This window comes from Grus americana, chromosome 13 (genome assembly GCF_028858705.1).
Source record: "Grus americana isolate bGruAme1 chromosome 13, bGruAme1.mat, whole genome shotgun sequence".
NCBI lineage: Eukaryota > Metazoa > Chordata > Aves > Gruiformes > Gruidae > Grus > Grus americana.
In genome coordinates, this window is record NC_072864.1 from 3897584 (window position 1) to 3921191 (window position 23608).

At 37.9% G+C, this 23608-nt stretch overlaps 1 protein-coding gene across 2 annotated transcripts in view; it reads right to left on the reverse strand.

The window, feature by feature from the left end:
- USP10 (ubiquitin specific peptidase 10) overlaps window positions 1–23608 on the reverse strand; it is a 55772-nt gene that overhangs the window by 24645 nt on the left and 7519 nt on the right. For both annotated transcript variants that reach the window (XM_054840424.1, XM_054840423.1), the window contains exons 2-4: window positions 9541–9609; window positions 6408–6453; window positions 458–1483 (exon numbers count right to left, since the gene is read on the reverse strand). In XM_054840424.1, coding sequence (XP_054696399.1) covers window positions 458–1483; window positions 6408–6453; window positions 9541–9609 — 1141 coding nt within the window. The remainder of the gene's footprint in view (window positions 1–457; window positions 1484–6407; window positions 6454–9540; window positions 9610–23608) is intronic.

Consider the following 23608-nt stretch of genomic DNA (forward strand, 5'->3'; position numbering starts at 1 on the left):
ACTGTAAGTGTCCAGGAATTTCAGCTACCTTGGCATAAATATATTAATACTCTTCTCTTCTTGCAATGGAATGCATTACAAGATTAGAAACACTGGACAATATAACACACCATTTTCATAACTAAGATTTCTAACACCTTCTCCCTACTACAGCACCACACAGCTGAATGCAACCAGCCTATTTAAAATCACAGATCGCTTAAACATATTGTTTGACAAGTAGCAACAGTTTTACCACATCTGGGATAATGACATGGTAACGTCTCATTGGGATCTTTACTCAGGGGGATGCAAAACTAACTTATTCAAATTACATCTTTCATAGCAGTGTTTGACAGTCATCCTATCAAGAACATTAACAGAGGAATCTTCTCTATCAATATTGCAGCACGCTCCTGTTTACAAGCAGAGTTAATACCCTTCCAGTGTAACATCCACTCGTGTGTATTAACTATACCTGCAATCTTTATGGCTACAGGATCCTCTGAAACTGGAACAGGTCCCTCTTTGACTTCAACCTGTTTTTCAGGGACCAGAGTAGATGTGGCAGGAGGGGTATACTTAGTCTCAACATAGACCACAGATGTGGAAGTAGAGGGCTTGGAATTGTGAAAAAGACTAGCCCACGATTTTGCAGGCTGATTAACAGGGACTGATCCTGCAACCGGGACTGTTGCCTCAGTAGTAGGTGAAGCTTCCTCAGGCTTAGCTTGGTCTGAGTCAGTGCTTTCCACAGTGTGCAATTCTACCCCATTGGCAGCTGTGTCCTCACCAGAGGATTCAAGTGTTTGTCCATTAGTAACGCCAAGATTTTCAGTAGTATCAGTACCAGCATAAGACTGTACAACAGCTGTCCTTAAAGGGCTATCTCTGCCAGTCTCTGAGGGGATGCAAAACTGTTCAGAATTAGTAACACGGCATACCTCAGGCTGCCCTGCAGTCCTGGTATTGTCTAGTGCGCTAGAAACAGAATCATCAGAGACAGCTTCATTAATGAAGTCCACAGAATTGTCCGGGCTGTTGCAAGTCCTTGGTGTAGCCAGGGAGGGTATGTCTCCCGTCAGTTCCGTATCCTCCGTGCCTATACTGTTTAGTCCCGATGAATTTGCATGGCCATTTACAAGAGCTTCTGTGGGAGCGATGCCGTCACTGACATCTTCCAAGTAACTGTAGTATCCAGGCGGTCTTTTTTTCTTCTTTTTACGCTCCCTTTGTCCAAGGCCTCCAGACAAGCCATCGTTTTCAGCATTAGAACTGCTGTCCAAAGCGAGGGTTGGATCAGTGAACTGGCAGTCAATGGAGTTGTAGTTTGTTTCACTGAGAGTATCATCAGGGGTTTTCTGAGCAGGTGCACAACTGAGAATGAATTCTGGAGCCTGAGGATTCAGAGTACTTGAAATACTGTAGTCAGTGTTATTTAGTACAGATGACTGTGTCTCGATAACTTCATTAACACCAAATTCAATTCTCTGATACTCTTCCCCTAGACAAGAGAAAGCAAACCAGAGTTAGTGAATGACATCTAATCAAAAAGCTACAAAATCAAGGGAAAAACCCCGTATTTTCCTGCAACTCAAGAAAACAAGCTACATTCCCTCTAAGTAAAATAATTCTTATTCTCTATCTCAATCTTGAAAACCATTTCAAAACATCATTTTCTTAAAGACAACAGTGTATGATTCAGGTTTTCTTAAGTAGAGTATGTAATTTTCCAAATCACTGCACAGTTCCTGAAAACAACACCTATTAAATTCACCTATTAAGAAAAACTATTAAAGCCCAATGACTTTAGTAATATTCTGTATTAAGTTAATTACTGGATAATGGCATACAAAATATGGTGCAATATTTCACTCCACAGTTCTAAAGCCAGTCTTTTCCACTGACGGTTACAAAATCCAAGCCTTTAGCTGTTTAACTTTTAAAAAATTTCCGTATGTGGAGTTCGGCGTTTTGGGGGGGGCTTATTTGGTTTGTTTCTCCTGAAATACTTTAATTGTACGGAAACACTGCAATTACACTTTTTAAACTCTAGGTTCATCAATAACTTAATCACAGTTGAATTTATTACTATATGAGAATATGATATATGACTATATGATTTTATAACAAGAAATACAACAGATAGATCTCAACCTAAATCAGTGTTCAACTCGTACATACAAGCAGTATTGAAAAATTTGTAAACAGGATTGGGTTTTCCTTGGTTTTGTTTTGGGTTTTTAGTGGTTTTTATTTATTCATTTAACCTGGAACTTTGACATGCTCTTTAAAGAAATGCTAAAAAAATATTCTCATGGCAAGCTGCAGTATCACAAAATATTTTCACTGACAAAGTACTAAAATTTGATGGAACTTAATTGTTTTATAACGTACATATGCTAACTAGTAACACTGAATACTTCAGTTACAACTACTTCTGTAACTATCAAATAAAGAGGTAAAATTAATGAAACTGAGTCTCAGGAATGTTAAAGGTAAGCTCACATTTTAGTACTTTTTTGCAGGTCTTTATGATATGTAAGTTACTGTTTCAAACACCTTAGTTTTAATATTTTCTGTTTCCTCAAAGATGGAGGGGTTAAACCTCCCCTCCGCATTTCAAATTTTTAAAGACTGTTACTAGAGAACCAAACAACACTAGATACTATTTCCAAAGGAATATAAATGGATACACCACTAAACTTTAAAGATTTTGTGCAACTTACATTATGTTACATGTCAAGAGATACATGTTTTCAAGTATAGTACAGGCACTCATTAAAAACGAGTGTTTTGGTTGTTTTGGGTTTTTGGTTTTTGGTGGGTTTTTTTTTTTTTAAACACAACAAAAAGCAAGCAACAGCTCCTAAGGAAAAAAAAGTTATTCAAACACCTATAGGAAATAATCCTATGGGAGGACAGAGTCTAGTAGAGAGTATCTTGATACATAACTGCTAATATAATTGTTTTGAAACTCTCTAAATACTTTCTAGAAAAGTCTGACAAAAATTTTAACTTAAAAAAAAACAATCCCCAAACAAAAAAAAAACCCCAGTGACAGAAACAAGATCTACAGGGTATGTATTTTTTTTTAATATCACATGAAGGGTAACAAAACATTCAATGTGTGTTGAGGTCTGACTTATACATGCAATACCAAAATATTATGAATTAATGAACAAAGATCAGTCTTATATAGTATATTATATATTTTACATGGTCTGTAGCTCACACAAAATTTTGGAATATAACTTCATGCCAAATCACAGTAAAAAAAGTAAATACAGATGTTAATTGCTCTTAACACTTGGATTTGTTAACCTAACTAAATGAGAAGTAAACACATCTCACCTATCAATTTCAATCTTGCTGACAGTCAGACTGAAGGAAACTTAAAAAAATAAAAATAAAAAAAGAAAAGCTCTCCATACACATCCTATTTCTCTAAATCATGTTAACAAGAGCCTGAATTTCAAATTTTCTTCACCTCTCTCCTACACCCATTGAGAAAGCATTTTATAACACCATGCCTGTTGATCCACCATTCACCAACTACTTCTGCAATCACTGATTAGTTATCACCAACCACAAAAGAGGGCTTAAGTTCCTTCTAAAAAAATCAGGAGCCTATAGACAAGGAGGTGGAAAGCTGCTGCACGATCTCCACTTAAAAGGGAAGGGCTGGGAGATCTCGAGCATCACCTAACTGCTTAGCAGCAACACTAACTGGCCACCAGTGGTATACACCAGCTGACCTATCAGGGCACACAACAGCTCACAACCAGCCACAGCTTCATTTCCTTGCAAATGCAGGGCATGGGGTTTTAGGGGACACAGGACACAAATCCACAACAAAACTATTCCTCATTAGTTCATCTGCTTATGGAGCAACTTGTTAGTTCACGCATGAACCAAGAGCTAGTTCTTTACCCTTTGTTACAACAGTAAAAAGCACAAGCAACAACTGGTAACACCTAATACTCCCCCAACCATGATAAGAACGAATTACTGGCCACATTTCAAATCCCTACAAATTCAAAATAGTCTGAGACTTCTGTTTCTTTTCCAAAATCCCAGCTAAAAAAATAATAATTGCCTCAAAACAAAGAACGTGGTTTCCCTTCGTGGGTGAGTTAAGTTTACCACAGCCAAAAGTGAGAGTTCTCACTTCTGCACTCCTGTCCTGCTCCTCTGCTCTCCTGCAAGCTTCCAGCACTTGCAGCTCTCCTGCAAGCTAACCTAGCAAAAAAATAATCCAAGTGAGTATTTTTTCTCCTGCTCTGGTGAACTCACCAGCTTAACTGTAGACTAGACAATGACAAGGGCCAACTCAGAGCAAGTGGGCAGCAGAAAACAAAGCACACCCCTTACAATTATGGCACAATGGTAATTTAGTTGAAGGTGCAACATGAACATCATAGGGTCAAATCTTGCCAAGAGCATAACTGATATTCTAGCATTTAACACACAAATTAGGAAGTTACATCTGAGCAATTAAACTTTACACCTTACAGCAGGATTAGAATAATAAATATCAGTAGTTACTGTACAGTTAGTCTATAGGATGACCGGCAGAAGCTCATTTATCATAAGATTGTGTCAAGTTCCTCGGAAAAAATGAGAGGTTATTTTTTCTATTTGTTTTGACTTTCCACTTTGCTTCTGGGCATCTTTGTTTCAATCTAGTTCACAGTGCTATTTCGGAATGGACTGAAACAGATATATCTGTCATGAACAACATGACACGCATATTGAAACAAGTATCAACAGATGCTCCAAGGACAAAGTCTATGTTCAATAACAAAAGCTGCGAATCCATAGCACTAATTAGTCTGAACAGAGTTCTGCACATTAGAGCTTCAGCCGTGACTTCATTATTCCTAGTAAGTATTAACAGATCTTCTAATTCCATAATAAAGTTAAATACTGAAGATAAATATAGGAAAAAAATTATACTACGGGTGGGGGTGACAACACGGTCAATGTGTGTCATCTCACTGTAATTATAAATACTCTGCATAAGCATCACATTCCATTTTAGTTTCCACAGCTCCTTAGGCAGCCATCACAGTGATAATATGCATGCACAGTACAGTGCAAGCTTGTTAAAGACATTTTTCAGGCAAAACCTAATTTGCTGTCATTACCTAATCTCAGGGCTGGGAGGGGTTCTCTCAGGGTCTAGGAATGATCTGAAAAACATTTGTACAAACCAGCTTTCTGTATGGCTTGCGAACATTAAACTCTCAGTCTTAAAGAACAGAACTTAAATCCATAGTTAGACAAAGCCATGTATGACTGGGCGCCCCTGTCATCAACAGACAATTTGTACCATATGTTCCTTTTAATGAACATTTCAAACTCCTACTTAAAACTGCTACTCAGGGTCCTAAAATTGGTCTTGTACTAAATAAAGCTCCTGAATTTTCAGAAATATTGCATACCTGCTTTCAAATGGGACCTGTTGTCCTTTCTTATGACTAGCTATCTTATTTACCTTTAAATGCAAGGCCAAAGTTGCTAAGCATAATGATCAGGTGTTCTTAAATGTTAGTATGTGCATTTTGGTCCTCTTAGGTACTTTTGAGAAATGTCCAGTCAGACACTTGCATTATTTTGAAGGAGATCTGGATGTCATTTGTATCATTCTCATATACATCTGGGTAAGTCTCAGCTTCCTTGCTCTACCCTGCTTCAGGGAAAAAACAAACACTAATTTACCTGCTGCTTAAAATATTGAGAAAGTTTGGTTTAAATATATAGAATTATGATCACATGGTAACTCCTATTTAACTGTCAACTTTATATAACTATGAAGGCCAGGTTTCTTTTTCAAGTTGTAAGGTGTATGGGTTGAGACAGAGTAGACACATGACTGTTAAAGCTTTCAAACGTGAACTCTGTGATGCATGTTTACATCAAGAGTCATACTGTCACCTAAAAAAAACCAACCCCAAATTAAAAAAGTAGCTGAGCCAGAGAAAGAGTCAAAGGGAACACTGAACAGAGCACTGCCTGCAGAGCTGTCTTCAGGTTGCAACTGCCAGAAAACACTCATGCTACAGCTCTACACTAGTCACTTATTTCTTCAGTACAAGTTCTCTAGCAAGGTTCAACCCCCCCCACATTTTTACAGCTACCTCCTGCAATATTTCAGCAAGCCATTAAGATTGCATGGTAGCACAATCAAGGAGGAGTAAGCATGTCCACCCTAATTAGCTGAAGTTCAATGCAGTATTTTCAAATACTGTCATGGACCTCATTCAATAAAGGTGTTTAAAAAAAACAACCTGCAAAATATATGCATATACACGTGCTGAATGAGTTCTAAAGATTAAAGAGAGGTTGTAGTAAGTCTACGGAAAGTGTCACAACGTTTAATTTTAAAAAAATGGATGTTGATTTCTTACCATTGTTAAACTTACCTGTGGACTTAATACCACACGAAACTGTTTCATTGTACGGGGGGAGCTGTACAAAAAATAAATGAAACTTATTTAAAGACAAAGCAACTCTATTAACATTTGATATCAGTTTCATTTGAAACATATGAATCCTTTAAAAATAACATCGTTATTGAGGTTTGATTTTCTGAGAGTATGTCTTGAACTCATGCTTCTATATTTATCAAATCCCACACTGTAGCTTCAAGTGTCCTTGCAGATTACCACAATTACGGAAAGATAAAGATTATCTTGGTTACACCCCATAGGCTCATCAACTTCTCAAGCAATTCACATCACAGCATCAGGATCTTCATTCATCAACAGTAACTCACCATGATTTTAAAGTGAGGAACATATCCTCTTTTTAGACAAAAACTGAAGGTAAATGAAATTACCTGTGAAAGGATGAAACAAAATTTTGCACAGACGATAGTCACGCCTAAACCTTCTCACTCTCAACCTGGTTCAGCTGTAGCATTACCCTCGAAATGTTTCAGCTAAGGTGTATTCTTAATCACATTTAAGAAAACCAAAAATTTTTCATTGTCAGCCTAAGCATAACGTAACCACAGCACGTAGTTCCTACCTGGATTGTAAGTATTTCTAGTACAAAACACTGGCGTCATTTTATGGACTCAGTGGTTGATAGAACTTTTGCTATTGTGTAATCACCAGTGGGCAATTTCTAATCCCCCCTTGCCTGCCCCCAAACTCCCCCAGCAGCTGAAAGCCTTCTCTCATGCCTGTATGAACTGTTGCCATGTTGCAGTCCAGCAGCTCCTTGGAGAACGGCTGAACTGTTTCTGCAGTGGGAGATAAAACTTTGACAGTATAGCACAGTTTTATAATTAATATTTAGGATACCATTATAATATGGTAACAAAGACTTTTCCACTGAAGTCTTCAGTTCTCTAAAGCTACAGATTGCCCTCAAAGCACTGTAGACAACAGTGCATCAGATGTCACAATATTCCTAAAATTCCATTATTAAAAAGTCCATAAAAAGAATGCATACTGTAAAATCCATTTATAAACCATATATAAATCCATTTCTATAAATCCATTTATAAACCATAATACATCTTAATACATCAACCTTCCAGGTCAAAAATGAGAATCAACGGGTCAGAAGGAGGCTCCAAGCTGTTAAGAGCCTATTACAAATATTAATGTTGAACACAGGTTCAATATAATTTTATGGTTAGAGCTAAAAAAGAACTCTAAAAGTCTACAGTCAACAGTTTATGATAAAACTTGTCATTCTTGCTTTTCTCCTATTCAAAGGGTTTAAGAAAATACGAAGTAAAAAAGAACATTTTAAAAAAAAGTCCACCTATTGATCCCCTACATATCTGGTTAATCAACAGCACCTTTGTGAAGTAAAGATTTCTGAGTCGACCTGTTTCATACAACTGGGTCATCTGAATCATCTCAGTCAAGAGGTTATCTGATAGAACATGTATTAAAAATGCCATGTAAAAAGAGACATTCTAGACAACTTCTAGCTTTAACTAGTCCCTTGCCTCAGCCCACCCTTCAGTCTCTAGGTAAGGGACTTCAAGACACCAGCATCAATGGAGGCTGGGACCCCCAGAACTGCTCCCCACAGAATGTATGTCAAACACCACTGCAGTATTATAATCTCAGTCTTGTCCTTCTTGAATTTCACCCTATTTTTTCAGACCACTTTTCTCTGAATTATCTGCACAGTGTAAAACTAATAAGCATAATTTTTATTTCATCATCCAGATAATTAAAACATTGAACTGAACCAGATCAAGGACAAACTTAAGGAACATCATTCAACACAGTTTTTTATTTTGACAGGTAACCAGTAAGTGGTACACTTGAGACAGTTATAAAATGAAGAGTGGTTCAAATGCTATAGGTTCATGTTTCCCCAACATACTTTATGAGAACAGAAGTCAAGAGATGACATTTTCATCTTCCACAATGTAAGCATTAGCATAGCTGATGTAGGGCACTTAAGGTGACACTACACAGGATGCAAACGTCACATTTCTGCTACTGCATTTAATGGTGGGAAAACAGCAATATAATCAGAAGAAACATGTATTACCTGAAGATCTATTCTGCATTACTTCCCACCTACCAGAGAAGATACAAAGCTATCCCTAAAGGCATGCAGAAGCCATCTTGTTCTTTCTAAACTTCCCCTATCCCCCACCCTCTTCCCTTCATGCACTTTTATTATTTAGCAGTATGTTATACTAATTATACTTGGAAGATTAAGTTACAGGAAACTAAGTCACATTAACAATGGTTGTCAGATTTGTAGAATGTGACAAAAGGATTTCCCCATCTACAATTGAAGTGTTCATTTCCTTTATGTTGAGAGGGGAGGAGAGAAGCACGATTGAAAAGTTTTAATAGAAACACAGGGAAGAAAAACATGGAAACTGACCTAGAGCAAAATTATTTTTCGAATCTGGACGTTAGGACAGTGACATAATACTCGTACCTACAAAGGACAAAGGTTTCTTCACTCTCTGCCAAGAACTACAGAGAATAAGAGTCTACAATACTATCTGTAGTATGTTATGAGCTCAAACATGCAAAGACAACTGTTTCCTCTCTGTGGTTCTCACTGCCACTGTAATTAGTTCATTATTGATCCATTTCTCAGACCTCACACACTGCCCTCCTTGTAAGCTTTAATGGCTAGCAGTGCTCTACTTGTCAAAAAACATTAAGAATCCTTGTGCTTTAAAAGTCTCACAAGATTTAGTAGCCCACCTTTCTTACAACCAAGAACACTGCTGAAAAGTTTTCTCTATATCCACCGCTAAAAAAAAAAGGCAATCAAAGCTGAAGTAATGGGGCTGGATAACTCACTTTCAACTTCCTATCACTACCATGTCAGCTATTCCAGCTCTATAGTATGACAAGCAGAATGTGGAATCATTCATTTCTGATTTCTAAAAACTGACTTCACATACATGGAAAGAAGACTCCTGTTCAATATCTTCAGTTTGTAAATTAGCAAGCTAAGAGAATGATAAAAAAAATTGTATTGTGATATTTCAAATATACAACAAAGAGATGCAGCTTTAACATGTTATTTCTAAAAGAAGTTTAAACTAGATCTTACCTCAACAGAGCATCGTGGAGTCACAAAGAACTGATTAAATTCATCAGGGCTGAACTCCCCAAAAATATACTAAAAATAGAAGAGAAGAATCTTTGTTAAAGAAGGATTTATATCCAATACAATTAATAAATTCATAGTAATATTAAGACACTAACATTCAAAAAGATCTGCGTGGTGGGAGCCAGAAACTCACCTGTTTATATCCCAACTCTCATTTTAATTCCTTCCCAAGTCTTTAGCAAAGTACTTTAGGCTCTGAAACTGAATACAATGCATTTTCCCTCAAATTCCCACTACAGGTATCCACAGCACAAATCGCAGCTCATCCCATGACCAGTGTTAAACCAGCATTTAGAGTAAAAGTTGCATCAGTTCACGTAAGCCCCAAACACAAGCTGGTTTACCTTCTAAAACAACAGAGGCACATACCCTTCACAACAGAAAAAACAAGAATTACTCTTCCAGAGTTCTGCTAAACTAATGAGTTGTGTAAGAGTAATAATGGTACCACTGCCGGAGTGCACAAGCAGTCCCACTGAACTGAAACTGCCTGGGTGTAGAAAATTACACAAGATCTAAATAGTCATCATTTTGGTACAACTGCTCTTCGGAATTTTGTTACTCTTGTGGCTGAAACTCTGCATAATGAACCTAAAATGAAATGTGTTTTTCCCAACGTTATCTTCCTGCACACTTTTAGGTATTTTATATATTTCAGAAAGAAAAAAAAATGCAAGTACCTCACTAGACCACAAAAAACCCTCACACTAAAAGAAAGTTTATATTTAGTTTACAGAAAATGAAACATTCTCAATAAAAAGGCCTGACATGTTGGCACTTCGTAACACCTGGAAGTTTCTATAAACTTCCATCACCAGCTGTAATTAGCTGAATAGCATCTGAACATTCAGGACAGCAGAGAGATACTGGGACAGAAAGAAGCTGAACAAGGAGTTGAATAAACTGACAAGATAAAAGGACTGGAAAATACCACCAACACCCCATTCTTCACATGTAGAAGTATATTCACATCAGGTACTAGTCACAAATATTACGGCTATGGGTAAAAGCAGGTCAGTTTGGTCCCGTATGTTACAGCTCACCACTCATTCATCTTCAGTGTACTCTGATGGTCATTTAAGACAATTCTTTGCTATCCTCCACCCTTTCCATCAGAAAACCGCGGCAGGCACCAGCTTTTTCATCAGTGTCAAGTCTTGCTCATGGTAAATCCTTAGCTTGGCTGTATCTAGGTGCAACTAACTAGACTGGGAGTTGAATCACGAAAAAAAGTTCTTAAATGTTGAAAAGTCATCTCTAGTGAAGTGCAAACTGTTGCCATAAACTCTAGATACAGTAATTCACAGTACTTTTTTTTAGACTTTACATGGTTTATTCCAATAAAACTCATGTACTTGCTGTTTGCATGACTCACAGCCATCTACATTCATAAATTTCAAAGTTTAAGTGTAAGCTAAATTCCACAGCAATTACAAAATGTGGTTTTCTTACACAAAAATGTGATTTATACTATATGACTTTTGTGTGTGGAAAGACTTTAATCATTTTAATGCCCTTCAGCGTTTTTAAATATTAACACAATCTGGTTTAGTTGACAAACAATTCTAACAGTCAAAACTAACTGGAACATCTATGATACCAAAATCTGAAGCACAGTGGAACAGTTAATGCTTTAAATAACCTTCACATAACCAACCGCTAACTACCAACTGAGACAGTACAACACTGAAACAGAACTGGATCACTAAATTGTACTTGAGTCAATGGCTTCACAATTCTTGGCACAGGACTTAAACTTGGCTTATGCTCTCAATATAACCGAGACATTTTTATTCAGTAACATACTAGCTAGAATTTATCATATTCCAAAAATGTGGCTAAGAAAAACACCTGCTGAATCTAACTAAATTATGTTTTTAGGAGATATTTTTGATGCAGTCATGCAACAACACAATAATCTCAACTACAGACTATTAAAAACTATATAAATCCAACCCTAATTCCTCCATATAATAATACAGTCTTTTGATTTACCAACATTTTACTATATAATGATGAATGCACATAGGGAAAAGTTGTGTCTATGTAACTGTTTCTTCAGAATTTACAACAGGACATAAAAAATTTACCAACATCTAACCCAAAAACTAATCCTAGCTAGACTATAGCACAAAAAATCAATCCCCTTTGGGCCTGAAGAAACCAGAATATTAGATTTTATGAGACTTTATCTAACAATGCTTTATACCTGCAAACACAAAGTAAACCAGTTAAAAGATCCCGCCATAGTAAACCGAGAAAAATATTGTTTCAAAATGAACTTATACGGCCATATGAATGATGGCATTAATACTACCAATGTAACCAACCTTCCTGTCCTCTGCCTCTCACGTCAGCCTCATCTCTCAAGAAACAGATTTCTGTAAGCTGCGCACACGGCACCCTCTGCTAGCATGAACAAATTTTCTACTCTTTTTAAGGCACAACTACGTGCTGAAGTGAAAAAGAACCAAGATCTCACATCACTTGGCGAGAATAACAATCTCTACAAAAAGGATGCGGGGTGGGGGAAAGCCACTGAATTTTAAGCAACATGAAAAACAGCGCTAGCTCCCTGCCTGCTGTCCGTCCATCCTACATCCCAATGAATCAGTCTGCCTGGCACTACACAGCTCTGTGTAAGAAAATACTTGTTTTTAGCTGTGAAACAGCTTCAGAAAGACATCGCTGTAGTACTTACTCTGAACCATTAATTCAAACTGAAAAGTTTTTTTCTGCAACCGAAATGCCTAAGTAGCAAGCATTTTTAAGCAAAACAGCATTAGGATTTTATAAAAGTAATACACACTTGCAAGAAATAATCTCATTATCAGTATGAGCTTTTGGGGTCCTAGGTTGTACACTCTAAGTTATTTCACATAATTCCAAAAGCCTCAAAGTTAGTTTTTTTTTCAAACTGACAAATAAAATGTAATACTTGGAACAATCAAACTGAAGTTTAATTAAATTACTTACACAATTCCTACCCAAGCTACTCACAATCAGCATTAATTTACCCCACACTCTGTAAATAACATTTAAAACACACAGCAGAGATGCACTAGCACATCTTAAAACTTTGCTGAAGCCGTATCAGACTATTTCAATTCCAATATTTTCAGGTGTGCATTTATGCAAGAAACAGATGTACCCATTAGGGCTACATCAAGCTGGTTCCTTTAAATGTCAGACTCTAATCTGCCCTACACTGTATCAATCTCTAAACTTCACCATACAAGGTCCAAGGAAAAAGTGGATTTCAGATACAGACTGCTTACGGTCAGCCCTAAAGCAGACAAGAGACTGATTTGCGCGGAGGTAAGCTGCTTGTTATGCCGACCATTACCGACGCGTCAGTGCATCAACAGCCTCTTACTTTACAGTAACTACAAGCGTACAGTTACCTGAGCAAAGGACGAGCACAATTGCTATGACAATGCATATGAGCAGACGGCTGAATTGGCCCAGTGTCGTGGTTTTACTCCAGCCCAGTTTGCAAAATCCATGCCTATGACAATCAATAATACATAAACTTAAGTACGTATGGTAACATACAAACTCAAAATATTAGAAATATTGCCAGGGAAAAGTTGAAACTTAATTAGAGCTCTACACTAATTTTAAGGCAAAAAAAAAATAAAATCAAGCTTTCTCCAAGCAAAAATACTGTTTAGAATTAAATTACATATTTCAAAAATTAATTTTGATTGATATCCTCAGACAAAAAAGCATCTGCTTGAAAAGCTTGCTAAATAATAGTCAATGGTGTAAGTGGCAAGTCACAAGGAAGAACAGGAATGATGCTTAGAAGAGAGAGCCCAGTCTTACACCAACACTGGATTTGGAAGAAAAACTAAGAGAACACTAGGGGGAAGTTTTGAAAATTTCCAATTGTAATGTTACCCCTAGATTTAATTTTAAAGATACCTAATCCTTAAGAGGCTTAATTCAGAGTCAAATCTGAGCTCCCTCTCCTTCTCGAAGCATGTCTGCAACCTCCATAGAAGCTTTCTGTTCTGGCTCCTGGGGAGGAATCCTCTCATACTTTTTTGGGAGCATGTATTTCACACAGCATTTCTCCTGCTACTCTCCAGATTATTTAACTCTGCAGAGTAATCATTAATCTTGCACTAAGCATATTCAAAGATCCCTTCAGATACCTCAGTCTGGTGAACTTGATTTCTGCCACAGATTAAGAGCGATGTCAAAACAGTATCATATAAATTTCAACAATCTTCAACTTGCAGCTATATAAGAAAAACAAATGGAAAATAACGGTCTTCTCTGGGGGGAAGCAGGGCATGGGGCTGTGGAGAAAATGAGGCTTTGTGGAATTCTTGGGGGGAATGGAGATGGATATGAATGACACAAAACCTATCTCTACTACCTTTTCACATTCTCATCAGTGTTTCCACACCTCTCCTTTGGAATGGAAAAACAAAACAGTAAACCCAAAACATACTGATGGATCAATTCCATTTTGCAGTTCACGACTGCAACCCAATTTGACCATTTACTAGAGATGCACAATATGTTAAACACATTAAAATTAATATGATTTTAATGTGAGTAAACATATACCAACATAATAAAATGCCTTTCTTACACTGCATAAACAGAAATTGATGTTTTTTCCATCTAGCATCTAGTACTAAACCAATTGCTTTAAAAATAATATTATTCACAAGGGTTGGTGTTTCCACCCCTTTTTTATGTGCTAGTTTCAAGATACACAAATTTTGAACTTCTGGGAGTTTTCAAATGTGAATGCCTTCTTGCAGATGCTCGTATCTATGAGACCAAGTATGAAAATAAAACTGAACAATGCTTGAATAAACCTTAAAAATGAGATAGTGTTAGACGGGATGCTACACAACATACACAACATCTCTCTTTTCAAAGATACTGACGCTAACAACAACGAGCACATAATTTAAAAAAAAAATCAATGCAAAATTAAATATACTTTCTGCAAATTCTAAAATGGTATTTCTTTTCACATGAAGCTCCTGGTGGCATGGGTGCTGCAGTTTTTAATTAAACTTTCTTATGTTACAAGTACTTCAGATTTATTTGCCTTATTTCCACATATCAAGATTAGTCAAAGTCTGGGGACTGAATTCAAAACATTCTCATACAGCTCTGGAAAAAAAAAAAAAGTACAACTAGATTCCTGAAAATGTTTGAAAGAACTAGATACAGCTGTAGTTCCGAATTCCTTCCTGTGTGACTGAAGAGAGGATATGAGAAGATCTGCATCTTTGTTGCCTTCTTGAAGAACTTAAAATTGTGAGACTAGAATATTATACAAATACTCTGCAGAGGGAATTTTTTTAAAAGTATATATATCACGTTTGCAATGTATTTTTTCTGTAATACGAGTTAAGAATACTGAATGAATGAGACTATTGAAGCTGGTAAAGTGGAAAGGACTTTCAGCCTGCATCTCCAAAAGTCACTAGCATGCTGGTGTCACCAATTTTAGTGTTCAGTCTGACAAGCTGTAAGGGATCAGATTTCCCTGTGTCAAGTGTCTGCATCCCAACATTAGTTCTCTTTTAAAAAAAAAAAAAAACACTCATGTTAAATACCTCTCTCAGAGCAACATCCCAAACCCTCCTGACTGTCAGTTACTGGTGTTTCCAGTCACAGCAAAACTGGAATCAGCTTCTAAGTTAACCTCTGTAACCCGACTACACCAGTATAACATATATCTGCACTCCAGCAGATTTTACATCACTTTGAACAAAACATTTCATCAATGATATCACCTTTACATCTTCAACATACTAACTGCATCTAGATTATAACATATAACACAAATTACATAAAACCAATTAACTGAATAAATCTACACAAGAAAATTTGTTTTCTACCACACAGGAATGAAAATAAGAGTACTTTTATATTTGTACAATAACTCTGATTACCATAACTGACCAAGTGGCATCTTAGCTACGCAGACAAAAGCGGCAGCAACAGAACTAATTCCAAGAATGGGGGGAAAAAAGATTCTCCGAAGGATTAAAATACCTGACCTGCAAGCTCTCCTCATGTCAACTCGTTTTTGCTGTGCTCTCCTTAACCACTTAAAAAATGAATGCTAATGTTACCCCGCTGCCTGGAATGAAATCTTCACTGGTATTCCAGTCTAGCAACAAGAACACTCTCCTGGAGGAATACAAGGAGGAGGAGTACGTGTTACACAGCTGCTTGTCCTAGAAAAATGGGTAGAAATAGCACTGCTGATGCATCATCATCTTGGCATCACCTGTGCTGCAAGAAAGCTAGGAAAATGAAGTGTCAACCTCTGCTTTCAAGAAGCATTAATGTGGCTTTCATCTAATAACCAACAGGTTCAGATCTTCCAGTCAAATTAGTTTAAGCTGCAAATACTCCCACTTCAACTGCTTTTCCATAAATGACTTAAAAATGCAGCTTTTACTTAATGGTAGCAAAAAATAATTCAACTGTATCTAAGCAGAAGGCCTAACAAGTCAAAACTAGTTCACATATAAATTGAAATGATGAAATAGTTTATATATACACTATAAGCTATACAATCTTGCTCACCAATCTACTTCTACAAAGCGTACCTATTCTTAAAGCTATCAGGATAGCCTGGAGCAGGGGAAGAAAATGAACCATTCAGACAGAAGTCTGTTTTCTGGCAAGGAAAAAAGGGCACATGCATATGACTGCATTTGGGTTTTATTAGCAGAGAAAATGCTCTGCCATTAGTCATCCCAGCAGCAAATGAAGGTATTTCTCCCTTACCCTTTACTCCTCTCTCACGTTGTCAAAGTTTGTCAATTCTTTTTTCTGGAAAAGTGTAGACAAAGATAATCTTTCCTCAGGTTCTCCTTCCTTTTGAGACTGAAATCCATCACGTCTTAGTACATGGATGATTATCTAATTTGATGCAACAAGATTTTCTGAACTTTCAAATCTCAAGAAACTTACTGCTAAAATGCTTATAAAAACACAGACTGAAAACCAGATTTTGGTTGTTTGGGTTCTTTTAGATTTTGAATTTGCAAACAACCACCCATAACCAAGAGCTAAAAAGACCACTGGCCATGTATTTACAGCTGTATCACAGCCTAAATAGTAGTATTTTAGGCAAACCGGTTTCTGAAAAAACCCTATGTTGATATATCCTCTTTACTGAAAAAACCTTATGTTGATATATCCTCTTTATAGAAAAATAAAGTCTATTTTCATAAATAAAAATGTATGGAAATGAAGTTGTATTTTAAGGCAGAACAGTTGCATATTAAAGCTTTTAACAGCTGAAGACATAAGGAATCACGAGCTAACTCTTAGTACAGCTTACTGTTCTTTATCACTAGCCTGCAGCTTAAAACTAGAACATTAACAAATCTACATAGTGCCTGAAGAAAGATCAGAGCTAGGTAAATGTAGGTCAACTAAGCCCATGAGTCAGTCCAACTCTGCCTGCCTACCATTTAAGCAATCAAAGGCTCAAAAATATAGTGCATGACTGTACCTTTTTTTTTTTTTCCCCTTCAATTCAGGGCTTCTTGGATGTTATTACAGAATTCTTACAGCTGAAGTGAGGCATTTTCCACACATTTTACATGAATTAATCTGAGGGGAATTTATTCCATTATGGAAAAAAAAGAATGATTTTCAAAAGCTCATTTTCTGATCAGAGGGAAAACCAGATCACTGGCTGGTATGAAAGCACAAGTTGGTGAAATTTCGGTTGCGGCCATAGCATTACTGGAAGGACAGGTTTAATGAACCTGACACTATCATGGGGGCACAACATGGATCACGACAGTTTATCCTGAACATTGTAATTCAAACATTCACAAAAGCAGAGAAGGTTGTGCTCTTTCATTATTGTTAGTTTTCATCAATTACATAATGTATTTGAAGTAAGAGCAACACACCGAACAATAACCATACAAAAAACTGCCAAAACATGAGCCAATTTCTTACACCCAAACAAATTCTGTTTATGTATTCTCTTCATTCAATTACCAAAAATGAGGTGCTTGTTGGCATTCCTCCATTTCAAACAAACAGCAGCTGCAACAAAGTGCAACTAGCCCAAGGAAGCCTCTATAAAAGTGCTGATTGCAGTTGGGGGCAGGGAGGGAGTGGAAGAATAAAAAACAAACCATCGTCTTACACAGACACCACTGCATTTATGAGTGTATGTTCCCCAACCATGGAAAGCCTCTTATCTTCTGGTCTCCAAATCAGGACTGCCCCAGCAAAAAACCTCTGCTGTTTCACATTTAAAGCTTTCCCGAATTGGTATTTTTCTTCTGTTCCACACAACAGAAAAAAAAAAAAAAAGCAGCACTCCCAAAACCAGACACAATTTTATTTTGTAAATAGTAATATTATAAAGAGGGCAATGCAGGTGTATCACTTATATGTGATCATAAAGCATTGGCCCAGTGACAGGAGGATTATATCTACCTTTTGTATACCTTTTAATTTGCATCCTGTGACAGAGCATCAGATATTCTTGTTTTACTCTTTTTCAAACAGAAGATGGTATCTTCCTTGGACCCAAGTTAAGAACATACGCTCACATGTTATACAAACCAGAGCTGCAGTGAAGAGCTGTCATTTTGGGACTACAGTGGTGTGCTGGGATAGAATTAATTTTCTTCATAGTAGCTACTCTGGGGCTATGTTTTGGATTTGTGCTGAAAACAGTGTTGATAACACAGGGATGTTTTAGGTCCTGCTGAGCAGTGCTTACACAGAGTCAAGGCCTTTTCTGCTCCTCCTATCACCCCACCAGCGAGTAGGCTGGGGGTGCACAAAGAGTTGGGAAGGAACCCAGCTGGGACAGCTGACCTCAACTGTGACCAAAGGGATATTCCATACCATATGATGTCATGCTCAGCATATAAAGCTGAGGGAAGGAGGAGGAAGAGGGGGACATTCAGTGTGATGGCATTTGTCTTCCCAAGTCACTGTTACATGTGAGATCAACCCCTGCTTTCCTGGAGATGGCTGAACACCTGCCTGCCCATGGGAAGTGGGGAATGAATTCCTTGCTTTGCTTGCATGTGCAGCTTTTGCCTTACCTATTAAACTGTCTTTATCTCAACCCACGAGTCTTCTCACTTCTATCTTTCCAATTCTCTCCCCCATCCCACCACAGGGAAATGAGCGAGCAGCTGTGTGGTGCTCAGTTGCTGGCTGGGGTTAAACCATGACAAGCAGGAAAACCTGGAAAGTGCATTCCAGAGAGCAAGCAAGAGGGAAGATAATGGAATTGTAAGAGCTGACTCCATCAAATCTTCCCCCCTTTCTCCTCTTTGGAGACCAAAAGATGGAATTTCTGCAACCTTTACACCAGCAGCTCCACCACTACAAGCCTACAGAACATCTGCCAGTGATCCAGAGAAGTAACATTTTCCAACCTATTTTCTTGTGATGTTAAATCAAAAGCCAAACAAAAATACTTTCCTATTAAATTCTCCAAGCAGGCAGTCCTTGCAAATATCAATAGAAAAATAAATACTTCCAAAATGAGTAGATAGGTCCTTCCTCAGTTTTGAATTCAAGAACAGTGGTTAGTGAAACCCCTATAGCTAAGCCTCTATCTTCACATCCTCAAAGAGTTTGAAAACACCAGCTTCAAGCTGGTTGCTCATAATTGAGCAAACACATTTACTTCAAGCTCTGCTTGCACTGAACTAGTTACTGAGTCTAATGTACAAATTGTAAACTCTTCCTATAATGAAGAAAAAAAATAATTAAGACCTGAATTATTCTGATTTACTATAGCATGATAAACAATGAGGAGAGAGAGAAGTTGAAACATGAAGTTACTCAAGAACACAGCCAGTTTAACTACTATTTTATTATAGGTGGGGCAGGCAAAACAATCTCTTACTAATTTTATCTAATACTTCCCAGAAGAAAAACCTTGGTGTTAGCCACTTTTCTCTGTGTCAGACTAAAACCATTAGGGCTGTGACCTTTTGTGCCAGATTCCTACAGCAGAACAAACTTCTAAGAACACAGTAGTAAAACCAGATTTGCATCTGGAGAACACTGCTTTGGCCACATTAAATAGCAAATTGTCTTTGATAAACTCACAGCAGTCCACCCAAATTCCAGACATGCTGTATAAATCAGCATTCTTCTGAGGTTTACAAAATCTTTATTTAGCAGGTATTTTAACAACCACGATTTTGAAACATTGTTTTCAACAAGCTTCGCTCAATTTCTCCAGGTGGAAGAACAGCACATGCACTATCTTTTCTACCATCTGCATAGTTCCTAGCATCAAGGAGCCAGGACATTCCTACCCCGGCAAGGCAGGATGCTCAGGGCTACCAGAACAAAGACAGGCTTTCCCTGTAATGGCTTCCAGCTAGCAAGCTTTAGAGGTGCCTGGCAGTGCCCTGGCAGAGGAAAGGCTTTCTTTTGTGCTTACTACACCTGCGTTTACCTCATAGGCAGCTTCTATCCACCAAATCCATAACTTAAAAAAGTAAAACTAGTATATCTAGAATTGGATGAGGTTATTACGAAGGAAAAAAGAGAGGTAGAGCTCTGGAAAGAACAAGTGCAACAAGACCCAGAGTTTTAAGAAATTAAACAAGTTTGAATATAAGCACATTTTTAAGTGGTTCAAGGAGATTACAATTGGCTTGATGAGGCCAAACACGGGGAACGAGTTAGATGAAGAGATGACACAGCATCTGAAGTTATTCATAGAGACAGCACAGGAAAAAAAGAAATGGAAAGAACTGGTCTGTGCCTGCCAGATCACTCTCTTCTCCAAAAGCTGAATTATCACCCAAAATTCTGGAATCACATAATCCTTCTACTGTTGTCAGATGTCTCTAATTCAGTTACAGCAGTATGTATCTCAGCTCCTTTAATGATACTCCCTCTGTTGTGAATTGCTCCATGCGCTTGAATAGCAGATGCCCTTTCCATGTATGTAAAGGTGCTCCGCTTGCAGATACAGCATATGAGACTCAGAATAGCACCCTATCATTTAAGATAAGGAAATTACACTAAAAATTATGATTCTAAAATCATGTAATCAAAAACAAAGCGGCACAAAAATTAAGACTGCTTCTATCTTCATTTGATTCCCACTAGTTTGTGTATCTACAATATAATCTTCACTTATTTCCACTATTCGCATCTTTGCGGAGGACTAATACCTCACAGGATCAATACAGACTCATGTCAGGGGACTATGCCACCCTGGTTAGTAAGGAGACAGCTGTTCCAGTTTCTCAAGCAAGCTGAAAAATACACTGAAAAATAAAGAAAAGTGGGAAAAGAATGAATGCATAGTCCCTGAGTAACTGTAGCTCAATATTGTGGAAAACTAAAATCTATCCGTAACAGCACCATGGCTAGACAAGTCACCCACACAATGCATTTCACAAGCAACTACTCAGGGCAGGATTTAAGATGGCTAAGATTAGGTGAAGTAAAAATTAGCTATCTGGACTCCATCCTGACAAGGAATACAGATTAGCACCTTCAGAAGGCAGTTGAGCCCACCTACCCAGGACTGATATGCCTCTTCTTTGCATCTCAACCCTAAGTTTCAGAACTGCTGAATGGTCAGAACTACAGCCAAGTGAGATTTAACCTAGAAAGTTTAGCATTAATCTACATGTGGTGCAAAGTCCCATCAAAACCAGCCACCAAGAATAAAAAAAGACAGTGCAAAAGCTAGTGATACCCAGAGCACGTACAGGGGTAACCAGAAAACACTGGCTGACCACAAAAAACAAGCACCACCTGCTCCATCCACCAAGGCTACAGTTTTTACTCTCCTTTTTGTCTTGCTGGATTCACAATCCCACCTCTTCTTCTGTGCCACTTCTGGCACAGACTGATCTGATCAGCAAGACGATTATATTCAAACTGAGAGAAAACGATCCAGATGATTATTTATGGTTTTTACCCGCACTGGGGGAAGGAGAGTTAAGAGAAGGTGAGGAATCCCTGAAAAGCAAAAGATTTAAGTGCCCAGGAACAAGAATGAATGAGACCTTCCCCTTTGCAACTTGTGAGCTGCCAAAAATGGGTTATAATCTCATAGAGAAACAGCTAAAAACCAACCAGAGAACTTGAAAAAACACAATGACTCAAGGGGATCACAGAAATGAAACACAACTATCACCACATAATAAAGTCTTCCATATTTTAAGCTCTATAACTGCTGAAGTTTGAGAGTAATTCTACAGAGGTTCCTACTCTATTTTCTCTCTGCAGGAACTCAAGCCCCTTCCACTACTTCACCACGTGAGACGTGTATGCTGTATGTCCCCTGGCAGACAGAAAGTGAGGACACCATCTACTGTTGAGATTCTCGGCACAGAAGCAGCCATCCATCTCCTCTACCAACGTGAGGTGTGGTAAGCAGCAGGTGGAAACCTGAGAGGATCTGGCACTGCGCATGACAGCAATTTCGTATTTTGAAGTGGTATGCAAGTTCATGAAAATTGGGACACCACACATATGCCACCTCCTCCTGAGATAGTTTTAGAGCTTAAGCATCTGCAACAGTTTTATGTAGATGCTAGATAGCTGTTAAAAAGAATGCAGATTAATAGACTGTTGCAACTAAAACATGGATAGTAAGCATATTAAACATCCACATCTTTAAATGGCAGCTTTAAACACTGGGTATGAATGTGGCAGTAGGTTTACTATATGACAATAACGCTGATTATTTAAAACTTTTTTTTTTAGGTAGCTCATTTCAAAAGAATAACACTGATAGCGGTGCTACTATACGTCTTCATATAAAATCTTCTGTTAGCATTCAGATTTCTTTTGCACATATGAATGAACAGAATGCAAAATAGCACTCAAGATATTTCCCAACACATTTACAGTATTGCAGATACTGAAATTCTCTTGCTTCCTGAATAAGAAAAAGGGACTAAGCCAGAGTATACCCTGACGTACTACTACCGATGAAGCCCGCAACGCTCTGAGATCTGAGTACACAACCAACAGTTCACGTACGCCTCCATCCAGGGAGGAGCTGGAGTCACCACTTCCTTGGCCTGCACACCCATCCTCTACAAACGGAAAGATCGATACATGGCAGGGGAGACAAACACAACACAGCACTGGCTTTTCAGCTCACTCACCGCAAGGACAGAGACAGAAGCAGCCGCTGCCTGCAGTGTCCCTGCTCACACCCTCACCTCCACCAGCACAGCTGCAACTACAGCACCTTCCATCCTCGCCCTCATCCACCTACACTGCAAAGGAGAGGAAGCATTTTAGGGGACCCCACGTAAATACTAGCAAATTGCCATCTAACCTGCAATGCTAACAAAGTTGAGCAACAACAATGAAACCACACCCTCATATTTCAGCCTCTGTATTGTGAATTTATAATACTTTCCACTTTGAAACAACATCGACTTAGCTTTTGGAAGAACGTGCTTCTCATGTGGCTGTACATTGCCTCCTTTGGTCCTAAATCCAATAAAAAAAATATCTTGCAAATCATAAAAACATTTGGTAAACACTCATGCTATCGTTCAAAATGGCTGTTTTGCAAATAAGACAGAAAATACAAACTGAACTAAGTTTCAAATTAGTGATGTCTGCCGTTATCAAATATTGCAACCTCTGGCTACTCAGTAAACACTCTGTACATGTTGGACACTCACACTTGGAGCTGACCTTCAAAGACAATATAATGCAATATGTAGTTGTTCACTAATTACAAGCACTTTTTTTTTTTCTAAAAGCTGTCAAAATAAATGAATTTGAAGCACAAACACTTATACAAAATTTGGCATGGAAACCAAACAGCTATAAAGTACCTTTGCTCTTAGCTAAGCCCTAAGATTTTTGGCTAGAAAAAGGTGTGAAGAATTCAGACTAACTATAAAGTCATGCTATCATGAAAATATTGTACATACACATGCTATGTAGCTCAGCACACAATCGAGCACTGCTAAGAATGAGGGATCCCTCTAGCTCACTGCAACTTCTGATGGTGGTACCC